The sequence below is a fragment of the Pelodiscus sinensis genome, chromosome 2 (genome assembly GCF_049634645.1).
Source record: "Pelodiscus sinensis isolate JC-2024 chromosome 2, ASM4963464v1, whole genome shotgun sequence".
Taxonomy (NCBI): domain Eukaryota; kingdom Metazoa; phylum Chordata; order Testudines; family Trionychidae; genus Pelodiscus; species Pelodiscus sinensis.
In genome coordinates this window covers 2179398-2200722 of record NC_134712.1, presented here as the reverse complement: position 1 = coordinate 2200722, position 21325 = coordinate 2179398, and the positions used below count along the sequence as shown (strand labels likewise).

The following is a 21325-nucleotide window of genomic DNA, read 5'->3' as shown; positions in this document are numbered from 1 at the left end:
AGCAAAGCCGTGGAGGACTTGGGCAGTCCCGCCACCCCCGTCTCCCTGGTCTGCTGGGGGGGGAGGGGGGAGTGCAGCTAGTGCCCCCCCCTCCAGCAGACCAGGCTTTTCTTGCCTACCCCTGGGGTAGAGCAGCCGGGGGCTGCCGGGTTGGTCCCGCAGCGCCGCTCTGGACCAACCCGGCAGCACCCCAGCTGCTCTGCCCCAGGCGTCCTGATTCAGCCCCTGCTGGTCAGTTTCAGCAGCGGCTGACTTGGGGACACCTGGGGCAGAGCAGCTGGTGTGCTGCTGGGTTGCTCCAGTAGCGCCGAGGAGCCGCGCTACTGGAGCAACCCAGCAGCACCCCAGCTGCTCTGCCCCAGGTGTCCCCAAGTCAGCCGCTGCTGAAACTGACCAGCGGCTGACTACAGGAAGCCCGAGGCAGAGTTGCTCTGCCCCAGGCTTCCTGGAATCAGCCGCTGATCAGTTTCAGCAGCAGCTGACTTGGGGACGCCTGGGTTTCTTAAGTTGAATCCGTATGTAAGTCAGAACTGGCGTCCAGATTCAGCCACGGTTGAAACTGATAAGTTTCAGCAGCGGCTGACGCCAGTTCCGACTTACATACAGATTCAACTTAAGAACAAACCTACAGTCCCTATCTTGTACGTAACCCGGGGACTGCCTGTACTTCAATCTTTTTACTGAAGTGTCTTCACAGGGGTGAGTTGACAGGAAATGTTCTGTCAACTCCCTTTGTGCTTCTTGTTCTGGGATAGTACTGAGTCAACAGGAGAGCAAATGGTGACCAATTTATAGCATCTGTACTAGACATGATAAATCGACCCCTGCTGGATTGCATTGACCCCTGCTGGATTGATCACTTCCCCACAGGTAGAAAAACTTGGGTTCCGCAAATAGAATGCAATTATGTAAATTCAAAATACACTGTTTCATGTTCAGTGGATCGTGTAACAAAAAACGCTGTTCTGCACTCACCTAAAACAGGAAGTTTTCAAATCGTTCCAGCCTTTAAAAAACAATTACTGTTCCAATCAGACTAATCAGAGCCAATAACTTTGGATATTTCTGCATTTTAAAAATTCATCTCCCTTCCCAGTTCAATATTTGTTAATTATTATCTAGCTCACCTTCTAACTTGCCCAGATTAAACACTCACCTTCAGACAAAATAACTTATCAAATTAACTAAACTAGCTTTTCCCTCAGCTATGCATAGGAAGCACCTGCTGTCTCCTGCCAAAGTTGGGCCTATTTTGGGAGTCAAATGGCACCTTTCATCCTGAAGGATCTCAACACTTCTCCACAAACTGAATATATACAGTGCCACAAAAAAACATCCATTTCTTGGGTGGAGGCCAGCTGACAAGCTACACACAGCAAGTTCTGTGGCAATCTTGGTCAAAGTCACTGGAGCAAAACCCTTCTTTTGTGGAGTTCAATGGATCTTTATACCCAGGCACCACAAACACGCTATCTATTCTAATGGTCTGAGCCCCCAAAAAGTTACTGCTAGATCTGCCTCATATCGAGTTTATAAAACTCATAATGATGAAGGGCTGAGTCACCTGCCCCCACCCTCCACCACTATGGTTACCCCCTTCACCTTTCTACCAGAAAAGCACTTTGGGATTAAAGGCTCTGAGCACGAATTGGAGATCAGAATTTAAAAGTCACGAGTTCTAACCCCTCCTCTGACTTCAGTTCTTTCTGATCTTGAGCAAATTAACTTCTCTGGCTCCAGCTAAATACCAGCCTCACAGGGGTGTTTGAGGATTAATTATCACCACTCATAAGGGTGAGCTACTTTAAAAAGGATTACCCCCTTCAATAACCGTGCTGGTAAAGTGAAGCCTGACAGGTTAAAACAGGACCCTTGGCTCAATGACTGGAGCACCATGGCTGTATTTGGCACTGCAGACCCACTGGGAGCTTGCCTTCTACATATGCAAAATTCTTTCAGCTCAATCCTGAACCATCAATTTTCAGAGCTTGAGTGTTACCCCAGAATAAGCTTTTCCTACTTAGTTTCTGATGCGGGCACGCTTGCAGCACGAGAGGCAGGTTGAGTTGGTTTTGCTAGCATGAATTCCGGAACCCTTGCATTATCTTGTCTGCTCAACATTTCCAGGGCCTCAGATGCATAATATCGCGATTCGGCGCGGTCATATGTGGGTTTACTAAGCCACAAAGGTTCACTGTCCTTGTGCAGGAAATACCAGGTAGGTGGAAGGCACTCAGCGTCTTTAGGAAGAGGCGGGTCAGTGGTGAACTCCACATGTCGGGCATTCATTCGTTTTCCGGGAATGCGGCCTTTCTTCTCCTTTCGGCTGCTCCTCGAGGCTTCTGGACGGCTGCGCTCTTGCGGCCTCACTTTCCCTGGAGGATGCCCATCAGTCATGTTCTCATAGAAGCATCTCTCAGCATCATCATAAATAGGTTTCTCCAGCCACACCTCCGAGATCAGTGCCTGCAAGCTCAGTATCTGAGGCTTGCCATTAACCGTTTGGTGGGCAGGACTTGGCAAACTGGTAAGAAAAGAGGCACCAGAATGGATCACAACATCTGTTGATGGACATGGTGTAGCAGGCGTTGCTAGAGCAGTCATATAGCCTTCATCTGGAGTTCTCTGACCAACGTCACCATAGTCACTGTTCCATCGTACAGATGGAAGATCTAGGAAGCATGGAGGAACAAAAGATTGAGACCTTTCAACAAACTCCTTCTCTGCATCATCAAAGCTGAATTTGTTGACCCAGATGCCCTGGATGACATGGTGACAAGCAATCAGACTAGCATGGGTGCAGTGCATGGCTGCTAGATTCCTTCTTGGCTCATGAACAGCTGGGATAGTTTCTTCTGACCTAGACACAAATGCTGGCTGCTCAGCCGCCAGGTCAGTCTCAGGGGCCTTCTGGGTCAGGTCATCTGCAAGTTTCTTCCTGAACACATTTTCAGCGCGATCGAAGAAAGGTTTGTCAAACCACACACGGTCAGCTAACAAACCCGTCAGGACGAAGTCCACCTTGCAAACCAAACTCCTGGTTTTTGGAGAGCGCTTCCTCTTCTTTTGTTTCTTCCCATTTCTAATTCCTTTCATGTCTTTCAATTCACCCTCCGGGGGCTCATCATAGCAAACACTGTTTACTGCCTCCACCTCTTGGCAGTTTTCAGGGGCTGAGGCTGCCAGCATGGCTTCTCTTTCATAGTAGAGCCTCTCCGCTTCGTCATACCTGTGCTTGTCCAACCAGATCTTTTCTAGTGCGTATGGGAGCTTCCTTGTCCTCATCTTCCAAAGAGTGGCAGCATTAAAAGACAAGCACAATAATGTAGTTGCAACATAACTTATCAAGCCAGTGGCATGCAATAGATTTTAGCCATTTCTTAAACACTGCAAAGATGATATCAAAAGATCACAACACCCAGTCATAATAATTAAGAAATGGTTCTTTGGACATTTAATTTAATTTCCATTTCATTGTTTACACATTTCAGTGAGAAGTAATTAAGTTATCCAATTCCAAAATTGATCCATTTCTCATAAAGAACCTTTTAAATTAAGTTATCTGCTTCCACATTCATGTTTGGTCTGGTCTTAACTATATGAAGTCCTCAAAAAACTAAAGCCATGAGCATCATATGTTGTTCACATTTTACACTGTAAGGCACAGTTGTCAGTAGTGTAGACCAAATTTGAATTCTTTTCAAAATTTCATTTAGCAGTAAAAGGTATTTTCCAAATCAACATCTGTTAAACATCAACAATGTGTCCATATTTTGGGAGACTTGTTTAAAAAAAAAAAAAAAAAAAAAAAAAAGATTCCCTATCTATGAAGATTTTTTCTGTGGCCACTGTTAATACTGAACATGCTGTATGGATTGCTATGAAAACAACAATGGGAGCAAAGAAATATTGCCAGAAGTGCACAAAGTTAACTGAGACAGGAGTGTTTGTGTATTTTTTCATAAGATATGTTCGTGAAAATGAGCTTTATTTCCTTTAATTGATGGAGTTTCCCTTCATAGAATGTGCACCCATTATTAGGCTGAAATAAGGCTATATGTTAATAATGGGCTCCTGACTTTCTTGGAAACCATGAGTAATCTAATGTATTTTGAAGCAACAAACTTTGACACTCATTGCATTTCAGTTAAAAATAAATTACTGACAAATGCACAGGACAAGAGTTTAAAAGGATGGTCTCGGTTCATATATATGTGACAAAACTTATTTTCAACACAGCAACTTTAGAAAGATCAACCTACAATTTTATGCTAAACTTTATTAAATGCTATTGTTTCACATTTAAATAAAGTGAAATATCCCATACAAAGAAGTGGAATAAATGTTGCATGTGTTTGGTGTAAGATTTGTGCGTTAAATACTGTTTATAATCCACTATGAAGTTAAATTTAACTTACAGGATACCAAAATTATCAGACACGACATTGGAGACAGCTTTCCTAACTGCAGGATTTACACCAGTGCTCAGAAATCCACGTAATGGTTAGCTACCAAGTTTCAAGACAGTAAATTAATAAGTGTGTTGAATTATGCACACATCCAATTTAAAATTAAGTAGCTGAAAAGTCAGATCCCCTCTTTGCTTACCTGCCATCTCAGTTTCAAGTTTCAATTTCACTCTGCAATTGATGTTCAAATCAGAATAATCTAAAACTGAACATTTCTCAACCTTCGATTAGGTGCAGATGGTGATGATAGTTAGAAAAAAATCAGAATTACTAACTCAGGACTTGGCAGACAAAGAGGGGAAGTATTTTCAAACATTTTGCCTTTGCCATTTTAAAGTGAAATTTGTTACTATTTGGGGAATTTTGACATTAGATATTAAAAAGTACCTATAGCCTACATACAGTATTGAAACCACAAAAAATGTATACTTGTCACAGCTATAGAAGATACTGAACAACTCTTGTCCAACTGAAACAATCTAAAAAAAATCTCTTAACATATGAAAACTGGAAACCCTGAAAGTCAGGCAGATGTATTTAAAATATTAGCTTAACTAGTTGCTTTACCCTATACATATTAATAAAATACTACTTACTACCGTGAACCACCCACTTGAAAAACACAGAGAATTAATCCTATTACTTTCAAAGTCAAAGCACGCCAGTAAGTTGGATGCAGTGTGGGGGATCAAGCAGCAACGCTGATCTGGCCATTGGGATAAGCCATGTTGTCACAGCTTCCTTGGCATTGTGACCGAGAAGGCAACAATGACATCACGTCATAGGTCAACAGCAGAATATGTGCAAGTTGCATAAAAATGACTAAAATGTTTATCAGGTGCACAAAGTATTCTATGACAAAGAGAATCTGTCACCTGCTTTCATTGAAAAAGCGTAGTAGACCAAACTTATTTTAGCATTAGATTTCTGACTTGTACAATATGTTACATGTTACACCTTTGTACTCTTAATGGGAAAAAGAAGCAGGCTCTACCCCACATGACAAATGTTGAATAGTAATACGTATTAGAGGTTGAACCTCTCTAGTCCGGCACCTCAGGACCTGACACGGTGCAAACCTGAGAATTTGCTGAACCACAGGAGGTCAATATTGTCTAGCTGCATTACCAACAATTCCACTACTTACTGGCCTCCTAGAAGACATTTAGGAGTAAATTAGAGCTGAACACAGAGCCAGGACTGGTGGCTGTAAACACACTTTTATAAACAAACTTTATGGAACCACCAGAAACTTGGCCACACTCATAAGTGGACAGTAGATAACTAAAATCATGCCGAACCACTGATATTGCTGGACCACAGAGTGCAGCACTAGAGAGGTTCAATTTGTACAAGAAATCTTTTAAAGGGAATGGGTTGTTTGACAGTTTGCACTGAGGAACTGTTTTCCACAGGAGCTTTCTTCCAGTGTATCCTAAGAAAAGTAGTAAGGTCCTCCAAACAGGAAGAAATAACCTGAATTTTAGTTACTGAACAGTAAGTGAAGATGGGAAAGGGACGATGGATTGCTCACTGGATTTGGAGTCTCTTAAATGATACAAGAACAAAATATAAGCTGGAAGTGAGCAGATAAAGCCTAAGTAACATCTGACTGTATTGGGTCAATCTGTAGCAGTTCTGCATCGAAAGGTAATCTTCTGGCTACACTTCTCAACTATGCTAGAGAAGACAGGATAACACAGACCCTTGGAGGAAGTAAAGAATCTCAACTTAGCTCTTAATATCCTGCTAATACGTGTTTAACCTGCAGTACTGTAACCTGCAGTACTGACGTAAGGCAACAAACGCACAGCAGATAAAATAGAATATTACTTAATCCATTTTAACATATTAGTAACAGTTTCTTGCAACTCATCAAATAGCCTCTGATAAACCAATCAAGTAGCAAGCATTATGGTATGAATATGGAGGCAAGTGCCCTCATTAAATACATAATGTACATAGAACACTATTACCTATTGCAGGATTTATGTGTTCCCATGTAAAACCAGATGAGAGATTTTGTTCTCCAAAGAAATGAAACCAAAATGAACTGTTGTACGGTGAATACTAAACTCCTATAAGAATGGTCATTTCTATTAGAAGACAGAAAACTTAAATTGACAGTGACCAGTTTATAACTGATATGAACAAACTCCCAGCACCAATACATGCAATCCAGTGATTTTCTTGGGAAAAATGAAAGCAGATGTGACAAGTTATTGACCAGGAGTACTTACTTTTTTAGTTCCTATGATAGCATTAAGAAATAACGATAGGAGAAGTGAGAGAGTTTTATTTCTGGAGATGTGGAACCAGTGAGAGCACAATGAAACGAGTTGTAATACTAGACAGGATATTACTTGTATAACATGTTTTAGCTTTCATAAAAATTAGTAACAACACAGTTTACTGAGAAGTTGTGGCTGCTTAACACGAACGAGTTTAGTGCTAACTAAATGGAACTATGTACAGATACATCTAAAACCCAACTGCATTTGTTTTAAACTAGTTGGCACTAAACATACAGTTAGATTAAGTATACACTGGAATTGTGTCTTGTGTTTGATATGGATCAGCCTTAAATAAGCTACAAAAGTTTGCAGAGTACCAAGAATAGTTAGAGATGTTAATTAGCTTGTGCCAACTAGCAGTGAATGAAAGATTCAAAACAAAACAAAACAAAACAAAACAAAACAAAACAAAACAAAACAAAACAAAACGGCCTCTAGCAAAAGTTTGTTAAAAGATTATACAAAAACAATTTCTGGAAGATGTCTAGTCCCCCTAAGAATTTAAACAGATCTCCTTTTTAGTCAAGAGTGGTTTTGAGACAGACAAAATATATTTCAATATCAATCAAACGATGTTTTTAAAGTTAATTCCCTCCAACACCCAAACTGCAGGCCACAGCCAGTCTGCTTAAGATATTTATCAGACCCCTCCAGGGCATGGTGGATTAAGCAGAAATCAACCTTTTATTTAATTTTATATATACCACCACCACAAGCTCTCCAATACAGTTGCTCTAAGTCAATGGGAAAGACATTCTTGATCAGCACAGCACTGTCCACACCTGTGTATATGTCAATGTAACTATTCATTGTTTAAGTGTAACTTATGTCACTCAGGGAGGTAGCATAAATTAGGCAAACAAACTGATAGTGTAGACATAGCCTATGACACTTGAAAAGTCAAACTTTAATGAGCACTAAGCTTTACAACTAAAAATAATCTTACTGAGCTTTAAGAAGAATCTCTGCAACAGTTCCTATTTCTGAGTATGTCAACAGCAGACATCAGTAGAAGAACTCTTCACAGTAGAAGGGTACATCTAGACTACCGCGTTTTGTCGACGGAAGTTTTGTCGACAGATACTGTCGACAAAACTTCCGTCGACAAAGAGCGTCCAGACACATTGAGTTCTGTCGACAAAGCAAGCTGCTTTGTCGACAGAACTCAGTAGTCTGGACGCAACGTTACAGGCAATAACACGTTCTGTCGACAGAAGGTGTTATGCCTCGTAAAATGAGGTATATCAGCGTCGACAAAACTGCTGAGTTCTGTCGACGTTATGTCGACAGAACTCAGCGGTAGTGTAGACGCTGGTATAGTTTTGTCGACAAAAGTCCACTTTTGTCGACAAAACTAGGTAGTCTAGACACACCCGAAGTAAAGAACTCTGCTCGATACTTAAATGCAGTCCACTAATATTACGTTGCTGGAGGGTGATGTGCTTTTCAAAACCCACAATCTTAAACAGTGCAAGATTACCACTAATGACTTTGAGCAGTGGTTACTTTTCCACATCACGACCCCTTTTTGATTTTTGAGAAACCCTCACGTCCCCACCCTCCAAAAAAATATAGCAGCAAAACTTGTTGAGCAGATGCCCAAACAGATGGACAGACTGGGCTCTTTCTTGGGGGGGGAGGGGAATTGATGGAGGGGGCTGGGTCACCTTGAGCCCCCCCCCCCCAGAACTTCTTCAAGCTCCCCCAGTTTGGAAACCCATGTCTTAGAACCCATTGATAATGAAAGAGACAGCAAATCCCAAAAAGCTTCACTGAAAAGTAATATGAAAACTGTCATCCTGATTCTTTAACAAAATGCATCTTTATGATTAGGTTATTCCCCCGCATGTGTGCTGTAATACTTTTTTTTTTCAACTCTGCACATCAACATGTCCTCATTCTGGACATAATCTGTTTCTAATGTTTGGTATCAGAGCTAAACAGAGCCAACAGGGATTATAGAGAGAATACTCATGCACTCTCTCACATCACATCCATGCCCCAATAAAATCTACCGAAAGTTAATCCCAGCAACAGCCAGGAAAATAATTGTCAACTACAAAGTTAAATAATTGGAGAAGGGGAAATAATTGGAGAAGGAAGCAGGTTTAGTATTCCACGCCCTCTGCTCCCAGCCCAAAATTTGGTAATTAATTCAATTACACACACATAAGCAAGAATCATGTTAGTCAAGTGTTTAATTCCACTAAAGAATTTACCAATCCAGCTACCTGCAGTACTTCTTATGGGAAGATTGTGGAGTGCTTCAGGATGTAACTGAGCAAAAGCACTGCCAATCAGCCCACAAAAAGACAGCTGGGACCTCCCAACTATGATCCCGTGAAACCCTGACATCTGGCCACAGGTGATACAGCAACCAATAAGCAGTACCTAAAAGTACTCTGCTAATAGGTATGGAAAAGCAGGTCTGGAGATACCTGTCACAGAGAAAGAAAGGCTCCATTTGCTCCTCCAGACAAAAGTATGCAGTTCTGCAGAAAATCAGAGTAGAGAAAGGATAAGTAGTAAGTTTTAATATGAAAAATAAATCAACAAGTATCAGTGAATGAATAGAACAGTGAGTGAGGGAGCAGAGGAAAGTATACCTACAGGAAAGGAGGAAAGCCAAGCACAGGAAAAGAATATGTACCTTAAGTTCAACCAGTTAACCAATGGGGCTGAAGTAACACCCCCCCCCCCACCTGCCAGGGAGTGCTCCGTGGGGGCTGGCATGGGGGCACCACAGACAGGGGCTACTCCAGTGTTCTGAGGAGCACCTTGTCTGCAGCTGGCCCAGGTGCCCCTTCAGCAGAGACTGCTCAGATTAGGACCGCAGGCAAGGGCTGTTTTGGGTGGGCCTTCCAGCCCAGCAGGGAAGGGGAGTGGGGGAGAAAGGCATGGGAACTCAAGGCTGGAGCTCCCCCTCTGCGCTTGGCCCTTTAATCGGTTAATCAGTTAAACAAAATGTTTAACCTGTTAGCCAAACAAAGAGGATTTGACATCCTAACAACGGGCAGAATCCTACTGATTTTGGTGGAAATCAAAAAGCCAGAAAAGGTAGAGGAGACGCAAATACTCCCCAACATTTAGTGAGTAGAACCCGCAGTTTTAAGCATTAAAGTTGTAATTGTCTACAGATCAACTAGCTGCCATCACTGGGGAGGTAGGCACGTAACAGTTAGTCAATCAATGGATAAGCAAAAGCTTATCTGTTAATGCTACAGACCAGTGGTGTGCAACCTGTGGGTCGTGGCATGGGGGTCACAAATGGAAAAAGGTTGTAGACCACTGCTATAGATTACACACATCCCCCCAACACCAGTACATTTTTTAGTAGGCTGGCCAGCAGCCTGGCTCAGCATTGGCTGATCTGGGACCTACCCCGACTGCGGGTCTGCATTTAAAGCGTATTAGGAGCCAAGCAGGCAGGCAGCCCAGCTCAGTTCTGGTTTGTGCTAGGTCTGGGAGCTCAGACCTGCCCCCCCAGTATGCCCAGACAGGGGCTGCTGCCACCCCGCTGCTGCCTCTGTATCAGAGGTACCAGAGCAGGGCGAAAGGCAGACGGTCCTCAAGGGGAGCGGTTTTTTAAATTGGCTCCTGTCGCAGACCGGCTCCCACCTGGCACCTTGTACTGCAGGGGACTCCTCGGAAGTGGGGCCAGAGCGCACTGGCTGCCAGTCCCACCCCCAGGACGATAGAATAGCTGAGTTCTAACCGATAAGAATTCATCGTATTTCATATCCCTATGGGAGATGCCAGGAATCCCCGGAAGAGGGGACACTGGGGAATGGAACAACGCGCTTGCGAAGACCCCTCGTGCGTGTCACTCAGACCCGTTTTAAGAAGGCAGGCGGCGCTCTGTGGTTGTGAAGAGAAGAAATGAGAATTGAACCAGGGGCGAGGGAGCTGGGCTGCAGCACAGCCCGGGAGGAGGAAGGAAGAGCAGCAGCTGATCCCGCCAGGCTGGGGGCAGGGGCTGCGCGGAGAGGGGCGGGACCTTCCTTAGGGGCGCTGCGGGGCAGACGGGCCGAGACGCGGGGACCGCGGAGCCTCCAGGGACCGGGCAGAGCTGGGGGGGGGGGTCCGCGCCGCAGCGTTCGCCCCCCCTCGCCCCCCCCAGCCGGGGGGGTCGCTCCGGGGGCCACCGGGCCCGCAGCTGAGCGCCCCACTGGGAGGGGGGCACAACCCGGGGGGGCTCCCCTAGAAGAGATGGAAGCGCCCCCCCCCGGGGCACGCCCCCCCCCCGGGAGAAGCGGGGCCGCTCACGGGGAGGGGCAGATGCTGGGGGCGCCGGTGAGGCCCCCCCGCGGGGGGGGCAGCCGGGAACCCACCTCAGCCCCCCCCACGGAGCGAGCGGCCCGGCCCGGCCTCGCCGCCCCTCCCCCGCGGGGCTCGCTACTCACGCGGCGGGCGGCTGCGCTCCGCTCGGCCTCCGTCGGCAGAAAGGAAGCCGCGCTGGCCGCGCGGGGGATTCTGGGTCGCGGCGCCGACCAACCGCGGCGGCGCGGGAGGGGGGGCGGCTGAATGTCGAGGAGCCGCTCGGGGGCCCGTTCTGTGGAAGCACGCTCCCGGCTGCGGGGAAATGGAACAGGCCCGGGGAGGGACACACAGGAGGGTGGGACGCCCCCTCCCCAGGATGGGACACCCCCTCCCCCGCTTGGGACGATGGACCATTCCGGCGAGGAGGCCGGCTGTAGGAATTACAGGTGGAAGAGTCCAACGGGAGGCGTGTGCGGGGGGGGGGGGACTGGGACGTTCCACCTCGGGGCGAGCAGCGATGACGCATGCGCGGTGGCCGCCGTCCCGCCCTATCGGCTCTCCGGGGCCGCAGAGGAGACAAAAGAGCTCGGCTCCCCCCCCCCCACCCCGGTTATAACGCGCCCCGGCCCGCATGGCTCCGCGCGGCCGCCCCCGCCATGGACGCGGGCCGGGCGGGGCCGGGCGCTAAGCGGGGGCCGCGCATGGACGCGCGGCGGCCCCCGGCCGGCGGGGAGCCGGGCCCGCGGCGCAGACGCTCCCCGCAGGGGCCGGGCGGCAGCGGGGGGCGGGAGGAGCCGGGCGGGCGGGAGCCGCGGGCGGCGGCGCGGTGCCGGCGGGGCGGGCTGGCGGCCTTCCGCCGCGCCTACTCCATCAAGGACAAGCTGCAGGCCATCGAGCGCGTGAAGACGGGCGAGCGCCAGGCCTCGGTGTGCCGCGACTTCGGGGTGCCCGGCGGCACGCTGCGCGGCTGGCTCAAGGACGAGCCCAAGCTGCGCTGGTTCCTGGACCAGCTGGGCGGCGAGGTGGGCACCCAGCGCAAGAAGATGCGCCTGGCCAACGAGGAGGAGATCGACCGGGCCGTCTACACCTGGTTCCTCACCCTGCGGCAGCACGGCGTGCCCCTCTCGGGGCCCATCATCCAGGCCCAGGCCGAGGCCTTCGCCCGCCAGATCTACGGCCCCGAGTGCACCTTCAAGGCCAGCCACGGCTGGTTCTGGCGCTGGCAGAAGCGGCACGGCATCTCCAGCCAGCGCATCTACGGCGAAGGCGGAGGGGGGGACCCTGCCGCTCCGGGCACCCCGCCGCTCAAGCCGGAGCTGGAGCCCGGGGCCGCCTCGTCCGCCTTCCCCGACCCCTCGCTGCTCCTGTCGCCGCCGCCGCCCGCTGCCGTTCCTTCGGACGGGGGCGGCTACGGGGACGAGCAGATCTACAACGCCAACGTAACCGGACTCTACTGGAAGCTGCTGCCGGGCCAGGCTGGGGAGCTGCGGGTCCGTTCCCCCCGCGTGCCGGCTCCCCCCCGCCGGAGGCTGGCAGTGAAGGAGCGCGTCACCGTACTGCTGGCCGCTAACCTGACTGGCTCGCACAAGCTGAAACCGCTGGTGGTCGGGGGGCTCCCGGACCCGCCCAGTCTCCGGCACCACAACCAGGACAAGTTCCCGGCTTGCTACCGCTACAGCCCCGAGGCCCGGCTCGGACCTGCCCTCCTCCGGGCCTGGTTCTTTGAAGACTTTGTGCCCGGAGTCAAGCGTTACCTGCGCCGCAGCTGCCTCCAGCAGAAGGCGGTGTTGTTGCTCAGCAGCTCCCCGCCACCTTCCGGTGCTGGCCCTGAAGAGCCACCCCAGCTGCAGACCCCGGATGGCTCTATCCGAGCCCTCTTCCTCTCCAAGGCTGCGGCAGGGGGCGGCTCGGCTGGAGGGGGAGGCCGTATCCCGGCCCCACTGGAGCAAGGCGTGGTGTCCGCCTTCAAGCAACTCTACAAGCGGGAACTGCTGCGGTTGGCAGTGTCTTGCGTGGCCAGTGGGGGAGGAGGCCCAACCGGAGGGCCCTGCCCGGCTGGGAATGGCCCCTTGGACTTTGTGCGCTCCTTCCTGCTCAAGGACATGCTGTACCTGGCTGGCCTCTCCTGGGACCTCATCCCTGCTGGCTCCATTGAGAAGTGCTGGCTGCTGGGGCTGCGCGCTGCCTTCGAGCCCCAGCCCGGGGAGGAGGAGCAGGGAGAGCCGCTGGGCGAGGATGGAGGCGGTGGGGACAGCAAGGTCTTCAGCGACCTCACCCACCTGGCTGCTCTGGCTTACAAGCATCTGGCACCCGAGGAAGTGGCTGACTGGCTACACCTGGACGATGTGGCGCCAGGCACGGAGGGGGAAGATGGGGAAGGGGACGGTGGGGATGAGGAACCTGGAGGCTGCGTGGGGGAGGAGGAGGAGGAGGCAGCAGGGGTGGGAGCAGGGGGAAGAGGCAGTGGAGTGGAAGAAGGAGGGGATCCCCCACTGCCCACGGCTCAGGAAGCCATCAGGGGCTTAGAGACAGCTCTGCGCTGGCTGGAGAGCCAGGACCCCCGGCAGGTGGGGCCGCTCAAGTTGGTGCAGCTCCGCTCCCTCATCAGTATGGCCCAGCGGCTGCACCGAGGGGGTAGCTCAGATTCCTAGAGGGAGCAAGGGGACAGGAGCTGGTCAGCCACCTGCTGCTGCACCTTTGAGGGTGTAGCCCCTAAACCCAACTCTACAATGGGGGCCAGTCCTCCTACCCATCAATGCTTAAGGATGGGGTCTCCTACCTTGTGGGGCTGGGAACTCCTGCCTGCTGTACGGTCACTGCAGGGTAACCCTGCCTCCTGGGGCTAATAAGGGGGACCAACGGCCCACAAAGTGCCATCACTTGAGGGCTATTCCTCACTTTAAATGTCATTGGGAGGTGCTAGTCCCTGCTCCATGGATGGAGGCGGATAATCCCTTGCAACATCACTGGAGGGTTAATCCTGACCCCCGACCTCAGCATATCCCCCAAGCTTGTGGGGCAGAGGCAGGGGGCCCTATCCCTGCATTCAGTGTCACTGTGAGGCCTGGGGCATGGGCTTACCCACATCCTCCTGGGATTGAGGGAACATCCCTGAGAAGGGCTTAGGTGGGGGACACAGAAAGCACACTGCCCCCCAGCTTGATTGGAGGAGGGGATTCTGGGACCAGCAATGGCGGCACTGTGAGATGGTCAGCAGTACCAGTGCTGCTGGGCGGGGAAGGCGGTTGAGCCTGGTTACTCACCACCGAAAGAGGCTCTTTCTTCTCAAGCTGTAAAGAGGGGGAAAAAAGTGCTGGCAGGGAAGGAAGTGAAACAGGTAACCTGGCTGCAGCCTCACGGAGGTGAATCCCGGTAGCAGCTGGATCTAAACCCATCACTGGACTGTAACTGCTACCCGGACGTAAACTGCAGCAGCCACTGGCTTGGGTGTCTTTGTTCACACTCTGGAGGGGGCTGGTTGCTTTTATCCTTCCCATCTGCTAACTGGCTGCTTCTTATACTAGGATGGGTTTAAATCAGCGGTGGGTTTCACATGCACTGGATTGGAACTGGTACGCTCTGGGCTGGGGGTATTCTTGATAAGCTGCAGGCCACCCTAAGAGTTGGTGAGCTAATGTCCACTCCATGGTGACTTGATGTGCATGAGGGCTGCTGTAGCTCTTAAACCATGGATACTTAAGACTTCCAAAAAAAACCCCACTTTATTTTCCAGTCTTATAGCAAAACAGTTAAGCTCGGTGGCCAGGAAGAGACTAAAACTCCCTTCAGCAGTGGGATATTCTGCAAGCAGATTGCTGGTTTTGCCTCTTGGAGGCTGCCCGTAACATGACCTGCAGCTGGGGTGAGGCAGAAATTGGTGTGGTCCACAACATTTCTATTAAAAAATACAGGTATGAGATTCCAATTGGAATCTTTCTTTGCCTGATTTTTTTTAATTACTTTTAGTCTGCTATTTAGCAACAAAAAAAATAGTTGAACAGTTCTGCATTGTGGGGATGGATACATAGCCATCTTTTCCATCTCGTAACTTCAGAGTCTATGAAGAGCTAATCGATTTCTATTCCACTTTGGGGGCTTTTGGTAAATCGTTCCTTTAGCCGGATGTATAGTGAAGCAAAATAGATTTTAATGTGACTTTTCTTCAAAATGATGTGGCAAGTAAGCTTTTGATTTAACCCTTGAAATTGCATTCACTGTTCAACTGTATGTGATCCTCCTAAATTTGTTTCAGTAGGCAAAGTCATCTAGTTATCTGTAAAAACACTGGCTGCTCTGAAAAAGAATCTCTTGAATTGTGGTTCAGCTCTTGCTTCTGAGCCCATGAACTAATACTGAGAGTTGTTTACAAAATAAAATCTCATATCTTGAGATGAAGAAGAGTGAATAAATTAATACAGTTGCCTTATAAACCTGGTTTTCTCCTCCATTTGGATAATTAGCTCTGAATAGTAGCCTTTAAAACTGGGATTCCAGCTTCTGCTTTGGAGTAGCTGTTTTAGGGACAGGTGAAGACAGCAAATGAGACAGTTACAAATACCTATATTTTTGTACAATTTCCACTGTTTCCAGAGCCAGCATTTGGAAATAGTCTAATCCGTTTCACATTGCTTTGTAATCAGTAATTTTCTCACTGTTACATATAGGCATATGGCAGTGTTTGGGTTGTGTATGCTAACGAGGGGAAAGTTTTAAGTTGCATAATTACTTCCAAGTTACTTACTTTGATTATTTGAAAAAAAATTCTATTAGGTTTTATCATTTAATTTTTTTTAAAGGTTACATTTTAGCCCTAAGCCACCTGACTTTGAAAGTAGGTCAGTAATGTGTATATTGCTAAAAGATATCCTGTAGTCAAATGCAAGTATTTGGCTCAATGTAGAGATGATGTGGTGAAATTGCATGGCCTGTCTTATGCTAGAGGTGAACTAATAGTCCCTTTAGGCCTTAATGTCTGTGAATCTCTATGAACGTTTAAAATATCACTCTTGGAAGGAGATTAGGAATTCTGAGAGACAGTGGAGCTGCATGCATCACTTAAGGATGAGGGAAGATCCCATTTAAGCATAAAAATTCCTGAGGACATTAACCAACTACAGCTTCTGTTTCCAAAGGACTGCATTGTTGGGAAGGTTAAAGGAGTTGTCAAGCTGTTAATTCTGTGGCTGGCTGGCTGGCTAAGCTTTACAGTTACTAATGTCCTTTATTCTTGAAATGAGTGTGGCTGGTATGTGAAAAGTGACTCTGAAAACGGGACCTTGGTGGGATCCCGTTTCCTTCAGTGGCTCCAGAAACAGTGTATTCAATTATAAAGTAAAAATATTTTATAAGTACCCAGTTTCACAGCCTCAGGCCCTGAAATTCAAGGTGGGATCTTTCTTGCTTCGTATCATTGCAAGAAATAAAGATTCCAGAACTGGAATTTATTTGGCATTTCCATTGCTGATAGAGTAGATGTCTGCTCTCATGCGCTGTGTTTCCAAAAGTGATCTGTTAAAGGATGAGCCATTAACTACTAAAATCAGGCGTAAGCATGGCAAACAAGTAACTGGAACAAATTTCCTCACATCAGTAAGGTATTAACTTCCATTTTCATAAAAATGTTTTTAAAAACTCTCCCTCTCTGTGATCAGTGTTGTTAAGGGAACCAGGAAAAGATGATTAGGAAAATACAGTAAATGCTTGGCACTTGGACTGTTTCAAGGCAAAAAACTGATTTCCTTTGTTTTCACAACTGCTGGTGGAAAGGTCCTAGTCTAAAACTTTTAGCTGAGATGGGCTCACAGATTGTCAAGATGGAACATGGCAAACTGGGCTCATGTAGTCGCTAGCTTGAACCTCTAAGAATGACTGCCTGCAAAATGCTCCTTTTTAAGCAACTTAGGTTTATCCTTCTGCTTTCCAGGAAGATGCCAGTATTGGTCTCAGTTGGGTGAAGTTTAGATAGCATTGGCTTAAACGTGGGGCGTTATCTGTATGAAAGCTAAGGGTTGCTAGAGCAGCAATCTGAAACGGAGACCACCATGAAAAAGAGCAGCTAGATCCATTGGAGGAGAAGATTTAAGAAGCTGGGAGTAATCAACCATGTCATGTCTTAGAGAAGCTTGGGATGAGATGGATGGATGGAGTAAAGGTGTTTTTGGTCTGGAAGAAATCTCGATCTCACTGAAGTGTAGAGAGAAGGAGGTTGATGGAGAATCCAGGATCACATTGGAAGGTGGTGCCAGATTTTTTTTTTATAAAGAAATTGTGATCTTTTGTGAGGGGCAGGATGCAGTCATAGGTAGCAAAATGAGCTGGGTCTGTAAGTGTGAGGGAGGGTAAATGAAAACTGTCATGATAAAAGATGAGACTTAAGTTGTATTGGAGAAAATTGGCATGGTCATTTGACTTGTCCTAGAGATGATTAATACCACCCGAACAAGAGTGGCGAAAATGGATGTATGTGGGGTGGTTTTGTTCTTTTTAGCTGCCAGGTGGGTCAGAGGAGACCTGAGAAGATGCTGATCCTGCCCCAGAGACCTGATGAATATTTGCTAACTATTTGCTGTAGGGATATTAAATATAGATTAATTAACTAATCGATGGATTTTCCATCTAAGCGGGGGAGCCTGCTGGCTCTTAATACATTTAAAGGGCAGGTGCGTAGCGGGGGACCCGGTGCGAGCCAGGCCAGCTGATTCCTAGGTCCCCCCCCCCCCTGCTGTGCTTCTGATTTTTAATGTATTAAGGGCCAGCAGGATCTTAATACATTTAAAAAGCAGAGTCTGCGACTGGGTGTTAACCAGGAATCAGCTGATTTCCCGTTCATGCCTGGTCCCCCGCCCTCCCCCAGCCTCTTGATAGGCAGCAAGTGGAGGGAAGCAACTAGTGGCTTACATCCTTAATTTGCTGTGATATGAATGAAGGTCACAATTGGGTGATGAAGTAAGGGAGGTACCAGTTATCCCATCTCACTGATCAGCCACCTATGTATGGTTACTATTAGGGAGTGTAGAAAAATGTGGAGCGCCTTTTAGGATGTTGTTGAAGTCATGTAATTTCTAGCTAGGAAACAGTTTTGAAAGGTTCTGCTGTTCTGTTTTGTTGTTTAGGAAACATGAAGAAATAGTGGCTAAATCTCAGGCCTTGTATGTTTCATCTGGAACCTTGTTTCCCTGGGAACCCTAGTATGTTTCAACCGTCGGACTGTGAATGTGAGGATTCTTTTTGAGTAGCCAGCTTTGCAGTACTAGCTGCTGTAAAAGATGCAGCCCTCCTCCCATTCCCTTCCTCCCCAAGAAAACACGCCTACCGCTGCCCTTAGCAGTCTCATTCTGCCATGTATGGTTTCTGCCAGGCAACAGAGTCTAGTAGTTACTGCTGCCAGTCCTGGTCTTTGGGGATTAATAAAGCTGTCAGCAAAATGAAAGGTGTGTTTTTTCAAAACTTCAGCTGCGTGTTGCACAGAAATAACCCTTCGTAAATCCATGATCTCCTTGTTCTCTGTCACATGCTCAAATCTCCTGGTGTATTTCAGTGTCAGCTTTCAGAAAACAATCCGTGAGTTGCTTCAGTCTGTCCTGAAGATCTGCTCTTCTGTGTTAATGCGTCAGACTGTCCAAGGAGCTGCTGCCCCTGAACTGGTGGTAGGATCTGTATAAGAACGGCCACACTGGGTCAGACCAAAGGTCCATCTAGCCCAGTGTCCTGTCTGCCGACAGTGGCCAATACCAGATGCCCCAGAAGGAGGGATCACAACAGGTAATCCTCATGGGATCCCTGCCCTGTCACCCACCTCCAGAGAAGCAGAGTCTAGGGATACCATTCCTACCCATCCGGGCTAATAGCCATTGATGGACCTAACCTCCATGAATCTAGCTAGCTCTCTTTTTGAACCCTGTTAAAATTTTAGCCTTCAGCGCATCCTCTGGCAAGGAGTTCCACCGGTTAACTGTGCGCTGTGTGAAGAAACACTTCCTTTTGTTTTTTAAAACTGCTGCCTATTAATTTCATTTGGTGACCCCTAGTATCTCCAAGGTGCCCTTTTATCTCTCTACGTGGGGGAAAAATCCTTCTCTAGTGTGCAGGGGAGCAGGAGGAGGTTGAGAAGAGGAAAAAGGGATGGTGTTTCTCCCCATTTCTTCCACAATTCCAGAGTATTTGGCTGTTTGATAGGATGCTCAGCTACAAATTAGTTAATTACAGATTCACTCATTAGAGAGGAAGACTAGAATGTCACCTGGCTTTTTACTTTCCTGTTGATGTGTTGCATAACCTCGCTGCTGCACTTGCCTTTTTTTTTCTTTTTTCCCTTGTGCTTCACAGTTTGAAATGGGTTTCCCCTTTTGAGATTGGCACAATCATGAGTCAGAGATTCCCAGGCCAGAAGGGACCACCTAGAGAGCTACGCTGTGGCAATCTGAGCTGTTCCAGGCTGTCGGTGTTGCAGGCTTGGTGTACCATCCCAGTCAAAGCTGTTGTAGTAAAAAGGGCTGTTGGGTAATGCTGACCTCTCAACATTTAGCCAGCAAGTGCTTTGGATGTTGGCAGTCTCTTGCAAACCGATTTCGTTCTAATATGTATGTTACCCATGGAGAGGTTCAGCCAGTGTGACCAGAGGCTGTTGCCTCGGCCAGATACTTGATGGTACAAAATTATTTTCAGAGGCTGAAATGTAAGGGAGGCCTGTCGCAAGTTCTGTCATGGGACCCTTGGAGCTCTCAGTATGGATCTACCAGGAAGGGAGCTTGAAACGCACATGAACTCTGTGTCCAAGAATGACCTTTCCCTTCCCCCACTGTGGAACAGGAAGGCCTCTCTTTTGTCCTAAATTTCACCCTTTGACACACCGAAGTTCAGAATCACTGCTTGGGAGCGACTGGATTGTCAGAATCCAGATGTAGGGCTCTGGGATATGGGGGGTGGGCCATTAGGGTTCTATTCCTATCACTGGGACCATGGGGAGGGGAATGTAAAGTTATGGGGGGGGGGGACACTGGAGTCCTGGGTTTTGTGCAAAACACTGGTAGGGAGTGTAGGCTAGTGGGTCGGAAGGGTCCGAGCACCTGTGTTCATGGCTTTAGACGGCAGTGTCGTCTGATGTATATAGACCCGCAAAGCCACAGATATTTGCTCTGTATCTGCAGGTATCTGCAGAGGTGGATGCGGCTCTCCGCAGCTGAATGTTGAGGGTATGGACACAGATACATTTTGTGTCTAGAATCCTGCAGCTTCGCAGATACCTGATTTGTATCTGCGAGAATCGATGTCCGCAGATGTCCAGATACAGATTTGGTCTCCACGCAGAGATCTACCTCTGCTGACCCGAGTAAGAATGGGAGTTCGCCAAAGCTCGTTTCCCAGTAGGAAAATGTGTCCGTGTTGTTGGCTGAGGTGACCCTGGAAGAGACCCCTCTCATTTCCAGGCAAGTCGAGGGCACGGCGGCCATGTCCTTGCATTTCTGTGCACTCCAGTACTGTCCAAACCAGGCTAGAAACTTGCTCTGAAACCGACGTTGAACTGTTGTTGTATCTAGTTTATGCATCAACAGGGGCTCCTTCAGCTGAGACACCAAAGCGCCCTGAGGGATGCTATGGGGTATAATTCCTGTGTTCTACCAATAATATTCAGTGACCACAAGCAGCTTTTCACCTTCCTGCGCTGATCAGTGCAGCTCTCCGCGAGGGATTGGAGCTGATGAAGTTTGCAAGATGCTGGGAGATCGGCTGGGTCGGGTCAGAGAGGGCCGTCCGTGGGCTGAGTGTACGCAATTCCCCCAGCGCTGGACGCATGGGGCTAAGCGACTGTCCCTTGACGGTACATGTGCACTAAGGGCTCTGCTCCGTGCCTGCTGCAACAGAAGGAGGCTGGCGGAGGTTGGTGTGCTTTGGATTAGCTGGCAGGGAGGGTGACCTGCGGTGGCTGGTGTTTCTGTGGAGGCTGTAGCCATGTAGGAATCCTGTCCCTTGGGGATAGAAGATCAGCTGTGGGGGATAAAGGAAGCTGGCTCTGTTGCTAGGTCACGCTCGGCTCAGGGGAGATGGAAAAGGCCAATTAGCTTAAACTCCTCTCCCCCTCCCCCCCCCCCCCAAGCATTGGTCCTCAGCCAGAGCAAATCCAATGCTTGATACAGCAGAAGGCCTAAGGGGATGCATTTCTCAGGCAATCGTCTTCCTCTCTTTGCTAGCACCGCACTGTCCCTCCCCTCACCCCCCCTGCAAGGCTGTACTGCATACTCATGGGCAGGTAGCCCCCTCCCCTCCTTCCTGTCAGCTGCAGCAGCTCCAGCCCCCTCCCATCTC

General features: G+C 48.4%; 2 protein-coding genes across 8 annotated transcripts in view; one reads left to right on the top strand and one right to left on the bottom strand.

The window, feature by feature from the left end:
• Positions 1-11306, bottom strand: part of EEF1D (eukaryotic translation elongation factor 1 delta) — a 31246-nt gene extending 19940 nt beyond the window's left edge. For 4 of the 7 annotated variants that reach the window (XM_075919972.1, XM_075919973.1, XM_075919974.1 and 1 more), the window contains exon 1: positions 2021-3285. In XM_075919972.1, the coding sequence (XP_075776087.1) occupies positions 2021-3285 (1265 nt within the window). Of the gene's footprint in view, positions 1-2020; positions 3286-9201; positions 9256-11166 lie in introns of those variants that run through there. The other 3 variants (XM_075919976.1, XM_075919977.1, XM_075919978.1) reach the window with 3 other exon arrangements.
• Positions 11307-11354: 48 nt separating this feature from the next.
• TIGD5 (tigger transposable element derived 5) lies at positions 11355-18452 on the top strand. Its single transcript, XM_006131684.4, has one exon. The coding sequence runs from the start codon at positions 11548-11550 to the stop codon at positions 13672-13674; it is 2127 nt and encodes a 708-aa protein (XP_006131746.3). The 5' UTR covers positions 11355-11547; the 3' UTR covers positions 13675-18452.
• Positions 18453-21325: the final 2873 nt, after the last annotated feature.